This window comes from Tupaia chinensis, unplaced genomic scaffold, assembly GCF_000334495.1.
Source record: "Tupaia chinensis unplaced genomic scaffold, TupChi_1.0 Scaffold000063_1, whole genome shotgun sequence".
Taxonomy (NCBI): domain Eukaryota; kingdom Metazoa; phylum Chordata; class Mammalia; order Scandentia; family Tupaiidae; genus Tupaia; species Tupaia belangeri.
This window is the reverse complement of record NW_006159521.1, coordinates 1532178-1556967: the sequence shown is the minus strand read 5'-3', so window position 1 is coordinate 1556967 and position 24790 is coordinate 1532178. Positions and strand designations below refer to the sequence as shown.

Sequence of the window (24790 nt, the reverse complement as noted above, 5' to 3'; positions counted from 1 at the left end):
TGGAAAGAGCAAAGGCCCTGGAGTGAGAAGTCCCGCATTCAGGTCCCACTTCTGCCACCAAAATCCTGCATGACCCAGACAGAGAGAGTGCCTTGCCCGAAGCCACAAAATGAATTGGTGGTTAAAGTTCTTTATTCCAAGTCCATGGCTGATGGCTCAGATGTGACATCTGAGTCTTTCGACTCCTCTTTTCTGTGAACAGACCCCAAAAAGCCACAACCCTGATCTGGAATTTCCCTGGCAATAGGCCTTCTCTTCACCTTCGTCCCTAGCTGACAGCAGGCCCTGCCCGTAGGGGAAGCCCTGGAACCTTCTCTCCCAGGGAGGAGGCACTCCATCTGGGTTCATGGAACCAGGACAATCACCTACTAGAGATGCAGGGGCAGGACAGAGGCCAGCAGGGACACACTGCTCCAGGGAGACGCTGTGATATGGAGGTCCTGGCAAGCAGGGCTTTGAGGATAAGGGGGCTGCTGCTGCACTTCCACCTCTGTTGGGCTTTCAGACACAAACTGAGAGCCCTCAGGGCCCAGAGCTAGCAGAGCACAGCTGTGGCTGCATGGCCCCTGTGCTTGCTGAATCCTTGCTGCCAGTGGGTTCAGCCATACGCTAGAGGAGGGAGGGACTAGGAAGGATGAAACCTGGCCCTGTCCTCGATGGGCTCACAGCCTGGCTTGGAATGCAGAACGTGCTCCCAGAAAACCTTCCACTTTGGAACAATTACATATGAGGCACAGGCTCTAAGGCTATGAATGCTTAAAGCTAGAGAGATGAGTGGGTAGGTGGAAGAACTCAAGGGGAGGCCACAGAAAAACAGGAGGTATTTTCACTGGACTCAAGGGCTGAAAACTAGGTGAGTGGAAGACAGGAAGAGAGATAAGAGAGGGAAGATGAGGACGAGATGGGCCAGACAGTGGCATGGCTGTAACACACCTGGACCTGTGGGACATGTCCTGTGTTTGTGTCCTAAGGTCTCCTGTGCACACCAGGCCCACATGTGCTGGCTGTCCAGGCTGGCTGAGACTGGGTGTGAGGATCTTGTTGAGAATGTCTCTCTCTCTTTCAGAAAAAAAATAATAATAATAAAATAATAAAAAGGAGAAAAATAATATCTCATAAAAAGGTTTAAAGCAGATAGAGAAGAAAAAGGTTTGGAAAGGCTGGAAGGTAAGGTTTTTTTTTTAATGATTTATTTAATTTTATTTATTATTACTATTATTACTACTACTTTTTTTAGAGAGAGATTTTTGCTATAGGGCACATGTGTCTGCTGGAGAGACAAAAGAGGCAGAAAGTGGGAACCAGCAGTTAGCGTAATGGCTATGTCGCTGGACTCCCACGTAGTCGATTGCGGTTCGTGTCCCGGACCCGGTGGCTTAAAACTCACGCCGGGCGCGTGTGCGTGCGTGCCCAAGATCCCGAGAGGAGAATGGAGGAGAAGGGATTGCAGCGTGACCATCCCCCCTGGGGGGTGATTTCTCGCTTTCTGTCTCTATGTCTCTCTCTGTCTGGTGAGCGCACGCGCCCTACAGTGAAAATCTCTCAAAAAAAAAAAAAGAGGCAGAAAGTGAGAAATCGCCCCCCCAGGGAGATGCTCATGCCACAGTCCTTCCCCTCCATTCTCCTGTTGGGACAGCACCCCTCGATGGGGCATGGTCACGCTGCAATCCCTTCTCCATTTCTCCATCTCGTTGGGATTTGAGACAAGCATGTGCATGTGCCCAGTGTGTTTCTCAAGCTGCCAGGGCCAGGATCAAACCATGTGGTTGGCCATGTGGGATCCAGTTCCCTTAACTACAAAGCCAAGGGCATCCCAGACGTAGTTCTGAGAAGGGCTTCCCAAAAGTAGCAGAGCTGAAATTAGGGCTTGAGCTATACCATATACACGTCTACCTTGCCCAGCAGACAAGGCCCCTAAAAAGTATATGTTTTGAAAGTCAAGTCTCTTTTTTTTTAATGCCAAGAAAGAAGGACTTGTGCATGATAAATGCTTCTGCAAAGAACAGACGACCTGACATTTTTACATTACCTGAAGATCTCACTGTCCTTTGGAGAGGTTAGACAGACTGCACCGCGGGGCCCTGCCAGTCTCAATTCTAAGATGGTGCAAGACCAGCAACTCTTTCCAAACCCCTTGGGGTAGCTCTGCCAGAACCTTCCTGGCAAAAAAGATGGGAGACCCATTCTAGATATCAGAGTACAATCCTCACCATCTCTCTTTCTCTCTCTTTTTAAGTTTTCCAGAGGGTGTGAGCACTCAGGAGAGAGAGACAGAGACAGGGAGAAAGTACTCACGAATGGGGTGTGGTCACACCACAAACCCTTCTCCTTGATTTCTTCATCCTATCAGGATCTGGGGGCACACACACATTCCTGGCCTGTTTTTCAAGCCATCGGGACTGAGATTCAAACAGCGTGGTCAGCTGTGTGGGACCCAGCTCCCTTCACCGCCTGGCCAGGCCTGGCCTCCTCACTACCGCTTTATCCCCTTTAGGCTGCCACTGCCCCTCCTAACTGAGCACCTCCTCAGCAAGGGCTCCTGAGTCTTTTCTCCACATGTGAAGGCACAGGACAGCGAAGCCTGCGCCCTCCCTGGAGGCACTGCCAGTCCGCACCCCCTCACATTCTCCACAGCAAGGTGGCAACTTTCTCCTCCCAGGGGGCCCACCTCCAGTGCCCCCTTCTCCATCCCGTGGGCCTTCCTTTCTGACACTCCCCAGTTCAAAACCAGTGTGAAGTCCTAACTCAGCATGAAATACTTAAAAAGCAATTGATTTGTTCCATCACACATCATAAATGCATGTTAAATGTTATAAATTCAGAAGAAATGTTGTAAATACAGAAAATATAAGTGAAAAATTAAATTACCTCCCTCAACAAGAAACCCTCTCCCACTACAATACTACAAGGATCTTTCAAAAATTCGTGGAAAAAATGCATATTATGAAAAAACTATGCAAGGATTTCAAATCCTTTTTGCACCAAAATAAACTCATATTTTAATTCCATTTCTCCATGAACTTTCCATTTTTATAAAATAATTGTTTTTAAATAAATTACTACATTGTCAAAGTTTGTTTTTGTTTTGTTTTGTTTTAAGAGAGATTTTTGCTATAGGGCATGTGCGCTCACTGGAGACAGAGACAGAGAGACAGAAAGCAAGAAATCACCCCCCAGGTAGTATGGCCAGACTGCAATCCCTTCTCTTCCATTCTCCTTTTGGGATTCTGGGCATGCATGGGTTTTAAGCTGCCAGCTCCAGGACTCAAACCATGGTTGACTACATGGGAGTCCAGCGACATAACCTTTATGCCATCTGCTGGTCCTCTCCATGAACTTTCTGAAGTCCCCTCATAGTAAAACTTTAATGGCTTGCTTAGCCTTCTGTCCACACTCACTTGCTATTGCATGGGTGCTGGCCCAAAGCGTCCCACCAGAATCTGCTATTCAGCTTTGGGAGACCCACCCTTCTCCAACCACATCCTTCTTTCTCTGTCCACTGGGTGCTCGAGACCTTTTTTATTATTATTTTTGGAGAGGTTTTTGCTATAGGGTGCGTGCACTCGCCAGACAGACAGAGAGAGACAGAAAGCGAGAAATCAACCCCCTGGGGGGTGGTCACGCTGCAATCCCTTCTCCTCCATTCTCCTCTCGGGATCTTGGGCACGCACTCACATGCGCCCAGCGTGAGTTTTAAGCCACCGGGTCCGGGATGTGAACTGCGGTCGACTACATGGGAGTCCAGCGACATAGCCATTACGCTAACTGCTGGTCCCCGGGGCTCGAGACCTTCTTAAGCTGGAATGCCTACCCTCCTGCTCAGCCTGTCCAAATCCCACGCTCCTTCAGCGCTCCACTTAGCTCCCGCCTCCCCAGCCCTTCCCTGGCTGTGCTAGAACATGGCGGTAGCTCCCTATTCTGGCCAGTATCACACGCACCATCTGGATGTTTTGCCTGTGCCATATTCTAAGGGCCCTTGTGTCCATGTGTGTGCAGACAAAGGAGGTGGGGGTTTAGACAGGATCTTACTGCGTCACGGTCCTCCTGAGTAGCTGAGACTTCCAGCGTGCGCCATCGTGCCCACTTATGTGGGTGGGCCATGGCCTCCCATGTGGACGCAGCCTGTGAGCTGCAGCACCTGGTGCGTGCTACCGCACCTGGGTCAGGCAGCTCTCAAACTGCTGTCAAGCCTGACACTCTCAGGGTTTTATTTCATGGTTTGTGGTTTTGTTTTATTTCACCTCTGCAATCCTTACTGTAAGGCCCAGGAAGGTACAAACTATACCTCTGCATTCATCCCCTTTTCCCTCTTCCCTAGCGCCCTACTCCTACCCAAAACGTGCTTGATAGGTATTTCGGAGAACTGTGAAATGTTAGAGCTGAGGAGATCATTAGTCCAGCCCATTTGCTGTACCAAAAATGGGACTGGAGACCAGAGAGGAGGAGGAACTTAACTAAGGTCTCAGAGCCAAACACAGGGACTAGTTGAAACCAGAACTCGCTCCAGCATTTGCTGGGCACCTACCACACACCCACACCCTAAGTCACCAGGAGAGAAGAATGACCTGCACGTCCTGGGCTCCCGGGACTGTGATCAGCTTTGGAGTAGCTCTTTGTCAAGGGGCAGCACAGAGGGTGGGAGCAGCCTCCCAGGCAATGAATGACCACAGGGTGTCCACACGTGCAGGACACGTGTGCCCAGCTCTGCCCGCAGGAGTCAGGGCAGGCTGCTGGGAGGAAGCAGGATGTGAGGAGGGCTCAGGGGAAGAGGGAGACTTAGGTGAGCACTCACTGCGAGGACACACAGGAGCGGGAAGCAGACCAGGAGGGAACTGGCCTGTGAGGTCCCCGCATCCGAGCAGGTGCTCCATTCTCCTCATACTTGGCATCAAGCCCCAGACAGAGGCCACTTCATTGGCTGGAGCTAGTTATCACAGCCCCTGATGAGCTTTTCCAGCCCAGCCATCTTAGGATGCCAACTCGCCAATGAATGAATCAGTCTTGGGTCAGGTGACTACCTCTCCTCCCCTTCACCTCCATCTACCTGCTGTAAGAATTTTAAAAATGCTATTTTGAAAGTTGTCGAAAACTGTTACCAACTGCCAAAGGGGGCAGAAGGCTCCAATGTGTGGGGTCAGAAATGGCTTTTTTGTGTTGGGAACACTTTAAAGAATTTGGTTCTGCAAAAGAAAGGCCTAGAGTCCGCTCGGGGAGAAGCTGCCACTACTAGTTTCACTGCCCGTGTGTGAAAGAAGCACATCTCCCTTGGCGGTGAGGGTAGAGGATGGTGGCAGATTTGGGGGCTGGGGCGGGGTCCTGGAAGGCCCAGCATCATGACAGAGGTCAAGAGTCAGAGGAGCACAGGTATGTCTGCTACCCACCTCCAAGCGATTTCCTTCTCTAAACAGAAATTTCTCTCACCACCTTGAACCTTCCACAAAACTCAGTTTACCCTGTAACCAGTCCTAGTGGCAAAGAAGGGACTTGGAAATCGGCTGGGTGCAGGCCTGAGACAGGGTCACGGAGGGTGTGCAGGAGGAAGGTGGCTCCCAGGCATTCTGGAGTCGGCTGTACACGCTCCCGGGGGAGGTTCAGAAAGGCTGGGTTTGGGAACAGAGCCTCCCCTTGCCCTGGGAAGGAATGCTCGTTATTCTTGCGTGGACATTGGAGGACGGGAGCCTAGCCGGCTGGAAACATGAAGAGACTGAGGTTCCCCATGTGGTATTTCAACAGCCCCGTGGGATGCTGACCATCTCATGGTGAAGATACAGATCCTATGACGGGGAAGCTGCCTGGCAGCAGATACGAGGAGGCTCCCAAAAGTTTGTGGGAAAATGGAATTAAAGGATCAGTTTGTTTCTGTGCAAAAAAAATTGCAGGGCCAGGCAGCGGCATGGTGGTTAAGGTGGCTGCATCCCATATGCCTGACTTCATGGTTCAAGTCCCAGACCCAGTGGCTTGAAAAACATGCAGGGTGCATGTGTATATATGTCCGAAATCCTGAGAGGAGACTGGAAGAGAAGTGACTGTGGCGTGGCCATCCCCCTGGGGGGAGATTTCTCACTTCCCCCCCTCTCTCTTTCTGTCTCTCTCTGGCAAGTGCACATGCCCTGTAGCAATTTTTTTTTCATAATATGCATTTTCCATTAACTTTTAGGTTCTCCGTAGCTCCCAGTGGCAGAGCCAGGATCAAACGTGCACCTGGTGACTCCAGCGCACCAAGTGGGTACCATGGGGCTGGGGCTCGTCAGCCTCCTGGCCCAGGCCTGCCCTCCCACCTGGGTTTCCACTGCCCCCATCCCCTGTGCCCACCTCCTCTCCAGCCGAGGCTCCTCCAGTACAGACGGGGACAGACTGGCAGGTCACACTGCAGCCCTCAGTGGCCCAGTTCTCCAGCTGGTGCCCTGCCCTGAGGATTGACTGACTCTCCCCCCAGGGAGGGCAGGACAGTGCATCATCTGCCAGGCTCTGTGGCCAGGTCACCAGGACACCAGATAAGGGTCTTGAGGCCGCAAGATGGGAGGATGGCAGCAGGGGCTGGGGCCAAGTGGAAGGCAGTGCTGGCCCTGGAAATGGATGAGACCCAGGCGAACTGGGCTCTCAGCAGGTTCTCCAGTGAATGGCCCTTTAGTGACTTCCTTCCCTGCCCTCCAGAGGAGACCCCAGGGTCATGGGCAGGAAGAAAATCCTGGGCAACTGGACCAGGAGTCAGGAATCATGGTTAAAATCCCAGCTTGGCCACCTGCTTTGGCAAGTTAGTTCCTCAAGCTTTGCCCTCCCCATCTGTAAAATGGCAGAAATACCTCCCACCCCTTGGAGCTGCACAAGGACTGAGCCCAGAGAGGTACCCAGTGCCTAGTGCAGAGCCCGGTGTGGAGAGCACACTCCATCCCTAACACCCAGAGGTCCATTCCCTTCTTCCCAGCCCAGCCACTCTCCGCAGAGGGCAGGGTGGACAGAGGTTCAGAAATGGGCTTCTCAGAGCCAGGAGTCCCTGGAGGCTCCCTGTGGCATGTGAGAAGGACAGCAGGGCAGTGGGCAGGTGGGCCTCTGCTCACCCTTCCGACCCCTTTCCCAACACTGCACCTCCTCTTTGGTCTGTTTATACCCTGGTCCCTACCCCATAATAATCCACTTTTAAAATCCTGTGGCTTAAATAATAAACCTTACAGAAGTAGATCAGGATAGCATACTTTTCCTGCAAAGAGCCAGAGGGTCAATATCTGAGGCACTGCTGGCACGGAAGAAAAATCGAGGATATTATAGAGGTACTTACAATAACCAGGGAGAAATGAAACTTCCACGAGTTTTTAATTGATAAAATTCAATGGGACCAGCAGGTGGATTCGTAGTTAGAATGTTGGACTCCCACACAGTTGACCACAGTTCAAGTCCCGGACCCAGTGGCTTGAAAACCATACCAGGCACATATGTGTGTGCACCCCAATTCCCAACAAACTGAAGGAGAAGAGACTGCACCATGGCGGGTGATTTCTTGATTTCCCTCTCACTGCTCTCTCTAGTGAGTAAATGTGCTCTTTGGTAAAAATAAATAAATAAATAAATATTGAGGTGTTTTTGTTTTTAACAGAGAGATTGTTCCAAAGAGAAGGGGTGGGGGGGGGTGTTATGCTTAATTGGGTTCCAAAGTTAATATTCTCTATAATCAAATTGTCTGCAAATGTTAGTCTGTGAAGCCCATCCCTACTCCAGGGCCATGGCAAACAGGCAGCAGACCAGATGTGGGTTATAAGGTTGTCGTTTTCCACCTGCTGGACTAGACAGGTAGGAGCCCTTGCGGTTAAAGTTCCAGGACTCTAAAGTCAGCTGAAGGCTGCTAGTGGGTGAGGGAGGCAAAATCCACAAGAGAGACCCTGAGGGCCACTGCCTTTACCTCTGTGGGGGGCTGAAAGCTGCAGGTTCCCCCATAGCTTCCACCTGTACTGCCAGAATCCTCTTAACCCTCACTTCAGTTTTCCCAGCAAGAGGGAGAAAGGTGCTCTCTCCTCAGCCCTCTCTGAAGCACCCCAGCCCTAAGCATCTCCCATCCCATTAGCACTCACTCAGAAAGCATCCCAGAAGAACCCTTCTGCCAGCTTCTAGAACAGAGGCAAAACACGCATGATGACTCATGGTAGCTAAGGCATGGGATTTACCTAAGTGCCCGACAATTTAATAATAGATTTAAAAAACGTGGCACATATACACAATAGCATACAAGCAGCCGTAAAGAACAATGAAATCCTGTCACGTGACACAGAGTGGATGAGCCTAGACGATATAAAGCTGAGGGAACTAAGCCAGGCTGCGAAAGACAGAAATGGAATGGACCCACCTAACATATACCGAATGGCCACGCTCCAAGGCAGACACTGAAGTACTCCAGGGTGAGGAGTAGAGAGAGTAATGATAGATAACAGAAGCTCCAAGATGGGTAGGGAAGATAAGAAGAAAATGATCAACAGGCTCAAGAATGCACGAACACAAATGGAATAGTCATGAAACTGTGTACCACTGCCCAGTCAACGTGTCAGAACAATTCAATATATATACTGCCAAAAAAAATGAAAAACAAAAACAAAAACCACTGTATAGGGACCAGCAGTTGGTGTAATGGCTATGTTGTTGAAACCCCATGTAGTTGACTGCAATTCAAGTCCCCAGACCCGGTGGCTGAAACTCACACCAGGCATATGTGTGTGTGTGTACCCAAGATCCCAAGAGAAGAATGGAGGAGAAGGAATTGCGGCATGGCCATCCCTCCTGGGGGGGGGGGTGATTTCTTGCTTTCTGTCTCTCTGTCTCTGTCTCTCTGGCGAGAGCACATGCCCTATAGCAAAACCTTTTGAAAAAAAAATTTTTATAATATTCAGTGCCGAAGGAGATGACTATGTCTATTCAATTCTATTGATTTATTATACACTAAATGCATGCTTTGAAACATCATACTATGTCCCACAAAGATGTGAAATGATTATTTGAGAACCAGGAATCATAACTTGAAAATAAATAAATAAATGAGGTAAAGAAGCAGGCCCCCTGACTGGAGTTCTGGGGTTCCCTAAGGACCAGGTATCCCTCTGCTTTGGGGAGGGGGAGGAAGGCGACACACTGGTCTGTGGGGAAGAGCTTGCCCTCTGGTCCTGACTGGCCTGGGCCACAGAGTTTCTGAGCCTAGTTTTCATCACTTGTTAAATGGGAATTACATTTGCCTCACCTGCCTTATGTTGCTATTGGAACTTCAAATTACCCATGAAATGTAATGAGATGAAAATGAAACATAAACACCATAAAAAAGGAAAGTAGCAGAAAGACTATGGTTTGAAATTAAGGGGAAAACAAAGAAGAGTTCAACCCCTTTCAATTTCCCCATGGTGAAAAATACTAATCTTATCTTTACAAAACTCTTAAACCACCAAAAATACACAAAAACATGGACAGGGTGTCAGCAAAACCACAAGGAAATAAGTACCTGTCGGTGACAACGGTTCAGTATGTCTAGTTACAGTCCTTAAGCAAACTGGTCCTAACCTTTGACCTGGTATGCCACTTCTGGGAAGACACCCAACAGGAATAATTCGAACAGAGGAAATTAAATATGTTCACAAAAACACTATTATGTCTGTGAAAAACAATAGTGAATGTTAAGTACATTGGGAATGCCTATGTGTAGAACATTATGAAGTTAAAGTATACGGGCTATTCGGATTCCCTTTTTTTAAAGGCCAGTGTTTGCCAAAAATGTCATGAAACTCACAGACAGGCTAAGGAACCGTTTCTGAGTTTAGGGGACTAAAGAGCTAGGACAACAGGGTCCTGCCCTGCACTAGATTTTGCCCTGCAGGGAGAAAACTGCTATAAAGAACACTGATGTGGACCAGTTGCTGGTGTGGAGGTTAAGGTGCTGGATCCCATGTAGATGACTCTACAGTTCAAGTCCCAGACCTGGTAGCTTGGGAAACACACCAGGCATGTGTGTATGTATGCCCGAAATCCCAAGAGGAGAATGGAGAAGGGACTGTGGCTGGGCCTTCCCCTGGGGGTTGATCCTCAGTTTCTCTGTCTCTCCTGCTAGCACATGTGTCCTACATCAAACTAAAACCAAACAAATAAAACACTCTACTGGGGAAATGGACAGAACTAGAGCAGCAAGAGTGATCGCTTAGATAAAAATATTAAGTGTTACGTATGCTGCATTTGTGGTTATGAAAGAGGACGTGCATATTCTTAAAAGATACACAGCAAAGTATTAAATAATGAAAAGGCACATCTGCAGCCTGCTCTCAAATGGTTCAGAAACAATGACTGATGTACTTACCAACTGACTGACTGACAGACACACAGCCCACTATAAAAGACCAAAAGAAAGAAATGGAAGGAGGCAGAGAGAGAAAGGAGGAGGAGAGAGAGAAGGAGAAGAAAGGGGAGGCATGTAGAGAAAAAGAGGGTGAAAAAATGCTTACAACTGGTCTATCTAGGCCAAGGGTACATGAGCGTTCTGCTATTCTTACAACTTCTCTAGCACATTTAAAACTATTTCAAAGGGAAAAATTAAGTTTATAAACCCTTGATACATGGGATAGTAAAAGTAAAAAATGCTGAGTCATAAAAGCCAGACAACACGGAATTTACGCCCAGGCAGTACGTCAGTAGAAAGGAGAGCTCGCACAGTAGGTGTCGGTGTACGGTGGGTCCCGTCGCCCCCACAGACACACCCCTCCAGCCCCTGCCGTTTTCACAATGCAAACTGCGCTCGGGAAGACCCACCGCTGGGGCCACGAGCAGTGCCTGTGCATCCTTCGGGCTGACGGCTGACGCGTGTGCAATGCAGCCACTTTGTTTGAGTGGCTTTGTGCTTTGTTTTCTTAACAATGGTTGATGAAGGCGCCTCCCCCCTCGTCCACGGCTTCTGTCACCCAGGGCTCTCTGCAGCCGTGGGTGTCCCGGCAGCCCCGTCTCCACATGCCCTCTTGCCTGAGCCTTGGCAGAGCCCCTCCCTCGAGGTGATTACCTGCCCCCTCCCAGTTTAGACGTGGAGGAGCTGCCCCCACCCCAGGGGTCTCTCCATTAGCACATGGTCTAGTGCTTCTTCATCTGCTTTTCAGGAGAGAACCTGTGCCCGACTGAGCTTTAAGCCAAGCCTGAGCCCGAAGTCTCCTCTCCACATCAGGAGGCCCAGCACACAGTGGGCGCCTGAGAGTATTGGTGAATGTGATGATAACCTGGGGGGCGGGTATGCCTGTCCTCACCAGCTGTTCACACACACACCGGCACATGCCCACTAAGCTTTGGGAAACGCCTGGCTTGTCTAGGGCACAGCTGCGGCCCAGGGGGCTTCGCTGATGTTAACCTGTTTGTCCCTGCCAGGCCCTAGGTGCCCTCAAGCCTACTATGTGAGTGACAAGAAGCCACTATACCACTCTGCGCCCGCCGGGCCACAGTTCCCTCCACTCTGCAGGACGCCCGATGTTCAGCTCCACACACCAGAAGCTCCAAGGAATTCGGGCCAGCCAGCGCTACCTCTTTTGTTCTCTGCTGTGGAGTTCACAGGCCCAGAGTGGATAGCAATATATACGATTGACTGCTCCTCGATATTGAGGGGGCTGATGCTGGCTCCCTTCACCCACCTCTTGTTTCTGGTTACCCCCCACCCTGAGCTGGGTCACAGCGCCATGACTACAAGGCTGCAAAAGGGACTCTCACCAGGAGTAGGTGGTGGCTTGGAGTGGTCCTTTCTGCTGCCCCATGCAGAAAATGGATGCATCCGTCCTACTCCTTCTCCCCTTCCTGCCCAACTCACTAATAAGACCCTGACCCACAGCAAGACCCTCAACATCCCCCCAGTCACCCCAGGCACCTGAGCCCTGAGCCTCTAACGGAACAAATGACCTAGGAGGGACCTCCTGGATTGATTGGCTGCATGACTGAATGAGCAGAGTGTGGCAGAAGGAGCGTGAGCTTTGCAGTCTGGCAATCCTGCCTGCACCTGTCAGAGTGAATGCGTTCACTTCTCTGAGACTCGTTTCTTCATCTGTGAGATGGGAATGTGACCCAGCTCACGTGGTTCTAGAAGGATGGGGCGCACCCGGCCCGGACTCTGACAGGAGGGCAGGAGACCCCTGACACGTGTCAGTCGTTTTGCTTTCCCAGTAGGAGACATAAATGTGGGTTGTCAGAGGGGCACTAAAGGCCAGGCCAGGCCAGACCAGGGGACAGGGCTCTGCAGAGAAGTTCCTGGCTTTCATTTCCGACTTTCTCTGAGAGTCTAAGGAGGATAATTTCCCACTTGGCTTTGCCTTGAGAAGGTAGGTCTGTATTTTTTTGAGCCAGTACCTAACATTAGAGACTGAGTTTCTTCATCTGTAAAATGGGGGTAGTAGCTACTTCGTGGGGTGTGGGGAGAATCAGATACAAGAACGTATGTCTGGTAAACGGAGGTAACTCTGGTGCTCGGGGTCCCACTCTGGGAATCGTGGACATTCCTGGATGCCAGGACCTGTGGAGCTGAGGTTTACGGCCTTAGTCACCTCGAGGCAGGTTCCAGGTAGGTCTGCAGCTAACTCGTGGGTGTCTCGGTGCTGCACACTTAGCGCCTGTGAAAGGACAGCACACTGGCCACACGGTAGGGGGACAGTGGGTAAAAGCTGGGGTACTCAGGAGCAGCCGGAGGAACCTTTGGTCCAGCAGGGAGACGATCAGGTAAATCCTTCTCTATAACACGAGGAGTGGTGACATTTGTACTTATTAGAGATGGGGGTTCGGCATAAATGTGACAGAGGGAGTGGGGAGGGGTGGGTGACTGATGGCAGGCTTTGTCTGGAAGACACCGTTTAGTCTGCCCCTCGAAGGAAAAGTGTCACTTTTCTGAGAGTGAGAGAACAGCAAGTGCAAAGATAAGTCACAAAAGTTTGGGGAACCTCTGTCTCAGAACTACAGTGATGCTCAGAACAGGAGAACAAGCCCAGCTGGTGTCCTGGTGGCTAAAAGAGCCAGATTCCACACACTGATTGTGCTTCCGGATCCCGGCCCCGGCAGCTTGAACAGCACACTGGGCGCAGGTGCGTGCATGCCCAAAATCCCTACTGATGCAGAAATGGAGACGGGATTACAGTGTGGCCATGCCTCACTGGGGAGGTGCTTTCTCTCTCTCCCTCTCTGTCTCTGTCTCTGTGTCTCTGGCAAGCATATGTACCATCTGGCAAATTTAAAAAAAAAAAAAAAAAAAAAAGGAGAAGAACAGAAATGGATCTGCCTTTCAAGAGTTGACAGCCCAGGGCATGCAAATGGAAGACAGGCCCGATCTCATCATTGGGTTCTCCTGGGGTTGGGAGTGCTGCCCCCTCTCCTCCCCCACCAGGCCTCCCAGCCTGACCCAGTAGCTTAGCATGTGGGGGAATGTGAGCTCCCTGCAAGTGTGTGTGTGGCACAAGATCAGATGAGGAGGGGGTGTGTAGGCATGAGAAATGCTTTTACAAAGATTAGGAGCAAGACTCAAAAATTTAAAAAGCTGCTAGGTTAAGCCGATGACCTTGACTGGCTTCGTGCCCTAGTGGGGCATCTAAGGAAGCTGGATTCCATACGGACAACCAAGGCTCGAATCCTGGCCCTGGCAGCCTAAGAAAACAAGCCAAAGGGCCAGCCAGTGGTGTGGTAGTTAAGGCAGCTGGATCTCACATGGCCGACAGTGCAGTTCGAGTCCTATATCTGATGGCCTGAAAAATAAGCCAGGCACATGTGCATGCATTACCCAGAATCCCAACAGGAGGGAGAAATGGAGAACAAGGCACTGCAGCATGGCCATTCCCCATGAGGGGTACTTTCTTACTTTCCCTCTCTCTCCAGTCTAGACTCCCTCTGGCAAATTTAAAAGAAAAAAAAAGGGAAGAATAACACATCAGGTATGTGTGCATGCATGCCACAAATCCCAACAGAATGAAGAAATGGAGAAGAAGGGATTGCAGTACAACTATACCCAACTGGGGAGGAGGAGGGCGGGTAATCTTTATTTCTGTCTCTTTCTAGTTAGTACATGGATCTTCACAAATTTAAAATATTGATGGACTTTTTTTTATTAAAAAATTTTTCAGCCAAAATAAATCTTACAACTCCATAAGCACTGTTATAAAAAGCTATTCAACATACTTCATGGAAAACAGCAAGTTGTAGGGACAAGCAGGTGGTGTGGTAGTTAAGATGCTAGACTCCTTCATGGCTGACCACAGTTCGAATCCCAGACCTGGTGGCTTGCTGTCTCACTTTCTGTCTCTCTCATCAATTTAATAAATTTAAAAAGCAATTTATATGTCATAGTTGTATGATCCCACTGGGTCCACATACACACTTGCTTTACTTAGAAAAGTTCTGAAAGGCAACAGAAGGAAATTATCATCAAAGTCTACTATGCAGCACAAGACTTGGACAGAGGGCAAAGGGAATTCTACTTTTTCTTTTTTTTTTTTTTTAATTTAATCACCAAGGAGAGAAGAGAGGGAGAATGGGGCGTGGTCACTTCGTGGTCCCCTTCATTCCATTTCATCAGGAGTCAGGATTTTGGGCACACCCATACACCCAGTGCTTTTAAAGTCAACAGGGCTGGGATTCAAACTGCGGTCAGCCTCATGGGATCTGGCTCCCTTAACTACTAGGCCATGGGGCTGGCCCAGGAGCTCCACTTTTTACTTTGTATTCTTCATAACTTTATGACATTCATTACTTTATGGCATTCATTACTTCTTTGTTTTTTGGTTTTTGTTTTTGTTTGGAGAGGATTTTTTTGCTATAAGGCGCGTGCGCTCGCCAGACAGACAGAGAGAGACATAGAGACAGAAAGCGAGAAATCACCCCCCGGGGGGATGGTCATGCCGCAATCCCTTCTCCTCCATTCTCCTCTCGGGATTTCGGGCACGCACGCACACGCGCCCGGTGTGAGTTTTAAGCCACCGGGTCTGGGACGCGAACCACGAGAGTATTTTTTTGCTATAAGGCGCGTGCGCTCGCCAGACAGACAGAGAGAGACATAGAGACAGAAAGCGAGAAATCACCCCCCGGGGGGATGGTCATGCCGCAATCCCTTCTCCTCCATTCTCCTCTCGGGATTTCGGGCACGCACGCACACGCGCCCGGTGTGAGTTTTAAGCCACCGGGTCTGGGACGCGAACCACAGTCGACTACGTGGGAGTCCAGTGACATAGCCATTACGCTAACTGCTGGATCCCGGCATTCATTACTTCTATAATCTATAATAAATGCTTTTAATTTAAAAAGAAATAATAAAAGCCCCTTTGCTTCAGAGATTACCTAAGAAACATTTTTCCCCGAGGACTGAGACAGGTAAATCAAAATGCCTACTTCTGTTGTTTTCTATAGTGCTTTTTGGCTGAACAGGGCTACTGAAGCCAGCCTAGGTAAACGTGAGCTCCACACATTTCCTGGAGGTGTTTGTTTCTCTCTCTGAAGAGCCTGCTTTGACTAGCCAAGTGTGGGGTGGGTGAGCTTGACCACAGACCACACCATCAGGAGAGCCAGACCTGGTTGGCAGCTCGGTCAATCCCGTGGCTGTGCTTGGGGAGGCGTGAGTGCACTAGCTCCTTCCCTGGCCCGGCGCCTGCCCCTACAGGCGACCCTGCAGGTTAGGGGTCTAGCAGGGTGCCCTGCACACAAGCCTCCCCCCGTGCTGACAGTTATGGCTGCTGCTTCCCTGGGACAGAGGGGAAGGGGATGAAGGGACATGTAGGACGGTGGTGAGGTAAGACCCCTGAGAGAGGTGGGGCTGTGGATAAAGGTTGAAAGTAGATATTGAAAAGGTTTTGTCTGTTTAAAGCAGCACAGTGTAGCTGGAAAGGTTCTGCCTTTCAGTTCCACTTCCTCCGTTCCCTGCTCTAGGACCTTGGACAAATCACCTCCTCTCTCTGGGGCTCACTTTCCTCATCTATAAAATGAGGGACAGCTATTAAATTGTTGTTGAGGTCCAGTACAGCAGTAACATTTTATGATTCGATGCTAATATAGTATATGTGAAGCCAGCAGGTAGCACAGTGGTTAAGGAACTGGACTCACACATGGCTGACCACAGTTTGAGTCCCAGACCCGGTGGCTTGAAAATCACACCAGGTGCATATGTGTGCATGCCCAGATTTCTGAGAGGAGCCTAGAGAAGGGACTGTGGGATGGCCATCCCCCACCCCGGGGAGAGGCAATTTCTCACTTTCTCCCTCTAGCTCTGTCTGTCTCTCTCTAGTGAGTGCATGTGCCCTATGGCAAAAACCTTGCATATACTATAATATATGTTGGCAGACATATAGTATATGTAACATAGGTAAAGGAAATCCAAATAAAGGGAAGCCATCGAAGTACAGGAAGCCAGACATCGCTGATTACATGCTGCTCACTAAATTACGTGATACCCTTGGATGCGCGGGAGTTGTGTACATGGGGGGGGGGTCCCTGAAACCATCACAGGGCCTATCTGCCAGCTCCCTCCCTCTGGGGAACATCACTCCTTCCCCAAAGCATGCCCTTCTCACTCTGATCCTGCTACCATACCCTCCAGTCAAACAGAAGAGACCTTATATTCTTACATTATATAATCTTCCATTCCCAGAAGCATTCAACTTAAATAAAAAATAATAATAATTTTGTGTTTTGTGGGTCCTCATGGTGGGGTGGCCAGAGCCCCAGACTGTGAGTCAAACCATGAGTCCCTCCCCGGTTCTATCGCCAGTTTCCCGTGTGATCTTGGAGGACCACTTCTCTCCCTGGTCTTAGCCCCATCTATAAATGGGGGCTGAATGGCTTCCTCCTATGAGCCTGGCCCTAAGTCTCCTGCTCAGCCTTGCTGGTGGCTACCAATGCTGGGAGAAGCCAAAGCCTACAGGCCAACACCTCTGCAAGGACTCCCCAAATGACGGCCCCCAGCGTCGCAAGCAGGCCGCTGTGAGCACTCGGCAGTGGGAGGAATCAGCCAGAACCCCGGGCGGCTGGTGCCCCAGCTGAACACAGGACGCCCCAGCCAGGGTAGGCCATCCTGCGCCAAAGCTTTTCCTGCAGGTGTCCCCTTACATAGCCTTGGCCATGTCATCTGCTTGCTCAGCAACTTTGGGCAACTTGGCTTAAATTCTTTGGACAGTTTCCTCATCTGGAAAATGAGAGCAAAAATAATTTCCATCGCATACATTGTTGTGAGACCACACTTCAGCACCGGTATTTTGTAATCACTAAAACGTCATCGAAATATTAGTCATTAGAAATGGGAGGCAAAAAGAGAGCTTCAGAACATCTTCATTTCTATCCAAATAATAACTACTTTCCCATCTCCGAGTGTAGCTCTGGCTCCATTCTGGGCTTGGCAAACCTGCAAACACACCTCATAACTCAGATCCCGGGAAACTTCAAGACTAGGCTCGTGTGGTGGTTACTCAATCCAAATCCATTTTCAGGAAGATTACTTCATCTCCCATTCAGACTCAGAGCGTAAAAAACGAAATCCTGGGAACCACAGAAAATCCCAAGCGGGACTCAGAGAAGAAAACCAACAGGGCAGGTCTCTGTCCAGAGCCTGGGGAGGGTTTTGTGAACAAAGTAACAGGTAAAACCAGAATCGCTAAGGTTTGCCTTGCGCGTCAGCCAGGTTACACCGAAAACACAGAGCTCGACAATTCTAGCCCCTTTGGCTGGCTAATCTTTATTTCCACGGACACGACTCTTTTCAGAGTTACTCATGAAGAGACAGAAACCTCAGGCTCATTGTTTTTAAGGTTTCCCACTAGGCCGGCCATTGCACCGAGAGGCGGAACTCCATCTCACACCCCTGCACCTGCCTTACCTCCCCAGCTCCTCTCCGATGTCGTAAAAGTCCTCCACCTTCTGCTGTTTGAACGCCTCCATGTTTGGGCTCTTCATTGAGGCCTGGACCATACGGCCCTAAAACGGAGAGAAACCTGAAGTTAGGATGGTCACGCAAACTGGCAGGAGTTAAAGAGTATGCGGCTCGAAAGTAACCGGCGGCGAGGGGGCTGCTAAAGTAACAAAACCCGCAGCTCTGGGCCCTCGGGCATGGCCCTGCTCGTGCCTCTTCTCACCTGTGGCTGACAATGTGTGGTTCTTATTTGGCTTGAACTCATTGAGGTGTGTTAAGGAGCCAACACTAGACCCTCCTGACTTCTACAGACCTGCCCAAAGCAGCCCAGAGAAACAGAATGATGGTGAATGGCAGGTATTTTCATTCAGTTCAGATCTACTGCGAAAAAAGACAGCTGTGATGCAGTTTCAAACAAACAACAGAACCCACTCACTTGTAGGTCAGAAGTCCCAGTTCGAGTCCCAGTTTTGCTCGAGTAAGTCATTTGAACTGCCACTCGTTTGTAAAATGGAGCTAATCTTGTAAAATCAACCTCAAAGAAGGAAATTGTTTTGTAAACTATAAAATGCTGTAGAAAGATAAGGGAGTACCATGACCTCAGCTCCCTCAGGGACTGTGCCACCCAACTGCGAGTCTGAACTGATCTGTAAACTCACTCATCACCCCGAGGGAATGCTGGGCGGGACAGTGGGACCAATTACCACAGGGACCAAGAGGCAGGAGCCTGAAGTGCTAAGCCCAGCTTTGCCCGCATCTTGCTCCCTGGCCTCATTTCTTGTCAGAGGGGCCTCAGCTTCCTCACCTGTGAAATGGGGCTGACTGCCTACCCAGGGTCCTGCACGGAGTGCCACAGGACACCTCTGAGCCACGGGAGCACGCACCACGCCACCAGAAGAGACTGTTTGCATCCTCCCCTGGGAACCCCTGCCCCAGGGAGCTCACCTGCTCCTGGGACAGCCACATGCCTTAGGGCAAGGCCGGGGCACAGACTGCAAACTGCAAAGCTAACACCAGCTGCCCATGGAGGTGTCTCTCAGCAGTCATTTTGGCTGGCACGGCAGTTTTCCTTCTGCCTGCCCGTCAGACACCAACCATGCCCAGGCCCCACCAGTCCCAAAAGACTGTTTTGCGAGGCGGGGCGGGAGCACCAGGACCTAGGGGCATGTCTGGTCAACACCCAGTGGCTGGCGCTGCTCATTCTCAGGAGGATGCACGTGTTTCACCCCCTTCCCTCCACCTCTGCCTTCCATAAATCAGAAACCCACCGATGCTCCCACCTCCCTCCTCTTCGCTGCTGAGACGCACACACCCCTGCAGAAGCCACGCAGAGCTGGCTGCTACCAGGTCTTGCTCTCAACGTCACCTGCCTGGGGAACCATCATGCACCCTCCTCCTGCCTGGCCACCACTCCCACACTCTGACAAACAGGTGACACTGAAAAGAGGAGGCTCTGACCAGCTCAGGTGTGACCCACCCGTTGGCGCCCTCTCTGGGCCTCAGTGCCCCCTCAGTCTATCTGTGTGACCTACTTCAGACATCCCTGGGGGACCCATTATGAGAGGGAGAGACTGCTGTGCGGATGAGGAGGATCGCGACTGTGAGTCCCTCCGCCCAGGCCAGGGCTGGTATTTGCCCCACAGCCATTCCAATGACTGACCATTCTCTTTCTGAGGAAAAGGGCTTGTCCACCTGGTAAGTTTGCCTTGACAAGAATCACAAACTAGAGCCACCTCGCTCCTGCGATCCTGGCAAATCTCCTGAGATCACCCTTGGGGGTGGCAGGACGGCTGTCTACCATCTTTTTGCTAAAAAAAACACTCTTCCAAATAAGCCATTTGAGTCAGGTCCTGGGCAGTGGGGTCACTAATTTCATATAGCTAGATGCAAGCAGAAAATTCCATAAAATTATTTTAAAGAATTATTTGTTTAATTTTACTTGTTCATTTATTTTAATTTGATCAGAGACACACACACACACAGAGGGAAAGTGAGAAAGCAAGCCACCAGATCCAGGACTTGAACCATGGTTGGCCGTGTGGGAGTGTCCAGTGCCTTAACCACCACGCCACCTGCTGGTCCTAGAATTCCAGAAATTTTTTGGCAGAAATCCCAAGAGGGGTCCCAGGAGCAGCTAATATCTCCCATTCAGCAAAAGGCCAGCTTCTTTCGTTACCAGGATCTGAGCTGGATTTGAAGATGCCCTGGTGCCCCAGCGAACCGGCGAGCCTGTCTTAGGCTCCACATTCTGGGTGGCCAGGGCTGGGGGCAGGAGATGCCCCTAAGGACCAACAAGGCCCACCAATTTGGCCTCAACTCACCTTTCCAGTCTTACTCCCCTCACCTCCACATATCCTATATTATAGCCAAAACAGGCCTTTCTCCTTCCCCCAAAACTCCCCCCCCTCGTAGTGCCACTGCTCAGGGGACCCACCTGGACAGCCCTCCCAGCAGGACTGCTTCTCCCAAAGAGCTCCATTTCTGTGAGGCTCTATGATGCTCTCCCTCCCTGAAATAGTTGACAATTCCCCCTTCTTCACATTTCTCATGAGTGGGGACAGCAGGTGGCATGGTAGTTAAGGTGCAGATTCCCACATGGCTGAGCATTTTGAGTCTCAGACCTGGTAGCTTGAAAATCAATGCTGGGCATAAGTGCGTGCATGCCCAAAATCCTGAGAGGATAATGGAGGGGAAGGGAATGCTGCATGGTCATCCCCCGCGGCGGGTGATTTCTCACTGTCTCACTCTCTCTCTGGCAAGTGCTCTGTGGACTGTTGTTACAACAACAACAACAAAACTTTTTAAAATGTTTTAAAAATAATAAATTCTCCATGAGTGTTCTTCATACATTTTTAGGGCTAGAGCATGTCGCATTCTGGATCATATAATCTATGTCCATGTCTAATCCAGAAGGAGTGAGTGCGTAGATTCCAAAGTCACACAGACCTGGGTTCGAATTCCGGCTCTCCCACTTACTAAGCACATTGTCTTAGCTGGGCATAGAAAAACTTTTCTGAGCTTCAGGTTATTTCCATGGAAAATGAACTTAGACAAGGTCTAGTGTTGGCGAGTACGTAGAGCCACTAGAACTCTCAATCATGCTGGGGGAATATACGCTGGACAGCCACTTTGGAAACCTTTCCTGTGGCATCCCTAAGAGAAATGTGTGCAGATATTTTCCAAAATGGCCCACATTAGAATGTGCACAGCAGCACTATCAGTAATAACCAAAAATCAGAAACAACCAAAGCGTCATCCATAAATAAACTGAAGTATATCAACCCAAACAGAATGAGAAGACAATGAGAATGAACAAACTACTGCTACCTGCAGCAACAAGATGAATCTCACAAGCATAATGTTGAATGAAAGAAGCCAGACATAGAAGGTTATATACTGTGTGATTCCATTTAGGCCAAACTGGTCTATGGTGCTAGAGTTAAGAATAGTGGGTACCCTAGGGGGTCGGGGGGGGGTGGTTAGAAAGGGATACAAGGAGGCTTCTGGGTGTTAGCAATTATTTTTTCTTTTTCTTTTTTTGCTAGAGGACATGTACAATAGTCAGAGAGAGAAAGGGAAGGAGAGGAATCATCCTTCCCCAGGGGAGAGGGGACAGCCACCCTGCAATCTTCTCCTCCATTCTCCTCTGAGAATTTTGGACAGGCACACACAGGCATCTGGCATGTCTCTCAAGCCACTGGGTTTGGAACTTGAACCATGCAGTGAGCCATGTGGGATCTAGCAACTTCAACCACCACACCATCACCGGGCCCCAGCCATTGTTTTTTATCTGGATAGTGTTTATATGAATATATGGGAGTACACTTATTTTGCATACAATCAAAATTTTACATTTTTAAAAATGAGACTAATACCTACTTTACAGGACAAATGAGATAACAAATGTGAAATGTTTTAAAAGGTCCCTATAAGTGTGCATTCCTTCCCTCCTGCCTATTACCTTGGAGCCCTGTGAGGGCCAGGGCTGTGACACTCTCACTGCTGTCCCCTCGTAGTAGCTCCAGCGGGCACTCCGGAAACATTGGCTGGTTTGAATTTAGTGCCCCAGCCTCCTTCTCAAGGCCACTGCTCAGATATCTCATCAGGTAAAACAAGTGCTAACAGCTTAAAGTCCTTTCCTAACACGTCCCCAAGACAAAGACAAACTCCCACCAGTTTAGAAACATGAAATTAAAGGAAAGAAACTTGAGGTGGAACCAGAGTCACCACCTAGGACCCAGAGAAGGACCCCAATGCACGGGCACCTTTCTGGCCCTGAGAAGCTAAAAGCATGTGACAGAGTGGAGGGACACAGCTACAACTCCTGGCCGGGGCACTGGCCACTGGCTCTGGACATTCCGACAAGACCCACCTTAATGCCCACATTTCTGCTAATGGATTCCACTGGGTTTGGAACTTGAACCATGCAGTGAGCCATGTGGGATCTAGCAACTTCAACCACCACACCATCACCGGGCCCCGGCCATTGTTTTTTATCTGGATAGTGTTTATATGAATATATGGGAGTACACTTATTTTGCATACAATCAAAATTTTACATTTTTAAAAATGAGACTAATACCTACTTTACAGGACAAATGAGATAACAAATGTGAAATGTTTTAAAAGGTCCCTATAAGTGTGCATTCCTTCCCTCCTGCCTATTACCTTGGAGCCCTGTGAGGGCCAGGGCTGTGACACTCTCACTGCTGTCCCCTCGTAGTAGCTCCAGCGGGCACTCCGGAAACATTGGCTGGTTTGAATTTAGTGCCCCAGCCTCCTTCTCAAGGCCACTGCTCAGATATCTCATCAGGTAAAACAAGTGCTAACAGCTTAAAGTCCTTTCCTAACACGTCCCCAAGACAAAGACAAACTCCCACCAGTTTAGAAACATGAAATTAAAGGAAAGAAACTTGAGGTGGAACCAGAGTCACCACCTAGGACCCAGAGAAGGACCCCAATGCACGGGCACCTTTCTGGCCCTGAGAAGCTAAAAGCATGTGACAGAGTGGAGGGACACAGCTACAACTCCTGGCCGGGGCACTGGCCACTGGCTCTGGACATTCCGACAAGACCCACCTTAATGCCCACATTTCTGCTAATGGATTCCTTGGAGTGTACACCTCTGCCCGTCGCCCGGATACGAGGCAGTGTGCCCGCGCTGAGGCAGGCTTCCTAGAACCCCACAGGATGGGACCTCACAGGTCATCTCAGGGAGTATTAGACTCTGCTTCGGGAGGCACCAGGGTGAGGGAGGGGGGCAGGGCAGTCCCACACAGTCCGTAGTATACGGGGTTCTGTGAAATGAAAGTTTGAAAACCACTGTTGTCTGGTCTAATCCACTTGCTTCACCAAAGGAGGAAACTGAGGTCCAGACAGGAGAAGGGACTTGCAAAAAGTCCCACAGCTAGCCAACCCAGCCATTCTTCCCAGGCCTCTGTTGATAGTCTCCCCACCTCTCCAAGTCCCCCAGGATTGGGAACGTCAGTGGTCCCCTGAGGGATAACCCAGGAGGAGGTGCCCAGGTCTGGGACACCTGCTCCCCAGGGAGCTGCCGACACTCGCCAAGCCATCTCCTGCACTGGCTTCCGCTCATTCTGCAAAGTGAGCCTCGAGGTGCTCGCCCCACCTCACCCACGGAGAGTGCAATGGGAACATGGCAAGGAGGGCAGGCAGGTTTGAGCCAAATGCATACAACTGTCCCCTTACTCACATGGTCATTAGGAATCCCCACGCCCGGGCTCTGGGAGGCTGACAACAGGGGAAGGGCCTCAGCATGGAGTCCCCCTGTGCTCCTGCTCTGACCTCTCCACCTCTGTGCAGGAGCTGGGGCTCTGAGGTTGGCCACCTGCCTGGGCTGACAGAAAAACTTGTCCTGGGGCAGAGGTCCTGCGCCAATGAGCGGACACTTGTTCTCCCCACATCTGACACGTAGGGCCACCTTGTGGAAGTGGTCAGGGTCAGCTCAGGTCTCGTTGCTAACTCACCCCAGAACAGCAGGCGTCAACCACATCCACACACCCCTGGCCCCCTCCCTGCCCAAGCCTCCCTGCCCAGTTATCAGCCAGGTCTCTTTAGGTGCTAAAAACACATCCTGGGAGATGGGCAGTCTGGGGCAGGGCTCTAAACTGCAGGCTGTGAAGAGACCAAGGCCCAGCACCCCCAGGCACAGGACCCCCACAGGAGCACCTTACCCAGAGGCCCTGGGCAGCTCTGTGTCAGAGGTCAAGGCAGGAGCCGGCCAATACAGGTCTGTATGTGTGTATGTGTGTGGGGGGGGGAGGGGGGGAGCCTGTCCCTTCACCACCCCCCGGACTCCCACCTGCCTCTGAGCAGCCAGCTACAGGACCACACAGGAGGCCCATCTGTCCTCCGGTGTGCACCCTTAACCAGCATGGCCTCAAGAAGCTCAGCTCAGCTCTCTGGCCAGTCTTCTCCCAATGAAGAGAACACGAGTGTCCACCTTGCAGTTAGTGAGGGCCAGCGCCAGGCAAGCAGACAGCCCTCCACGATGCCCAGCCCGGAGCCCTAAGGCCTTCCACCCTGGCCTGCGGCACACCGCGGGCTGCCCCACGCCCACCCTTGCTCTGCCCTGCTGGGACTCCTGAGGAAGGGGATCCCAGCTTCTTTCTGCCCCTTAAGAGGCTCTAAATCTGAGCATCCTCCAAGCATCCCCTCCTGGTGCCAGTGGGGAGCAGGTGTGAGGATCTGCGGACGCTGAGAGGCTGGGTCGGTTTCCTCCCCAGGAACTGGGGTGCTCTCCCCCGTCAGGAGGCCCTAACTTGATGGAAGTCTGTCTCCCATCTCCTCCCCAGGTGCCAGGCCCCTGCACGGTGTCCCTGATCGATGTGCCAGGAGCACCGCCTGGGGTAGCAGCGGGCCGTTCCGCGTTCGCCTGCCGGCCACTGCGCTGGAGGACCACGGCCGCCCGCACCC

General features: G+C 50.6%; 1 protein-coding gene across 4 annotated transcripts in view; it reads right to left on the bottom strand.

Moving 5' to 3' along the window:
* DAPK2 (death associated protein kinase 2) overlaps nucleotides 1–24790 on the bottom strand; it is a 190118-nt gene that overhangs the window by 114090 nt on the left and 51238 nt on the right. For all 4 annotated transcript variants that reach the window (XM_027765772.1, XM_006141743.3, XM_014593295.2 and 1 more), the window contains one exon: nucleotides 17822–17919. In XM_027765772.1, coding sequence (XP_027621573.1) covers nucleotides 17822–17913 — 92 coding nt within the window. In that variant the 5' untranslated portion in view covers nucleotides 17914–17919. The remainder of the gene's footprint in view (nucleotides 1–17821; nucleotides 17920–24790) is intronic.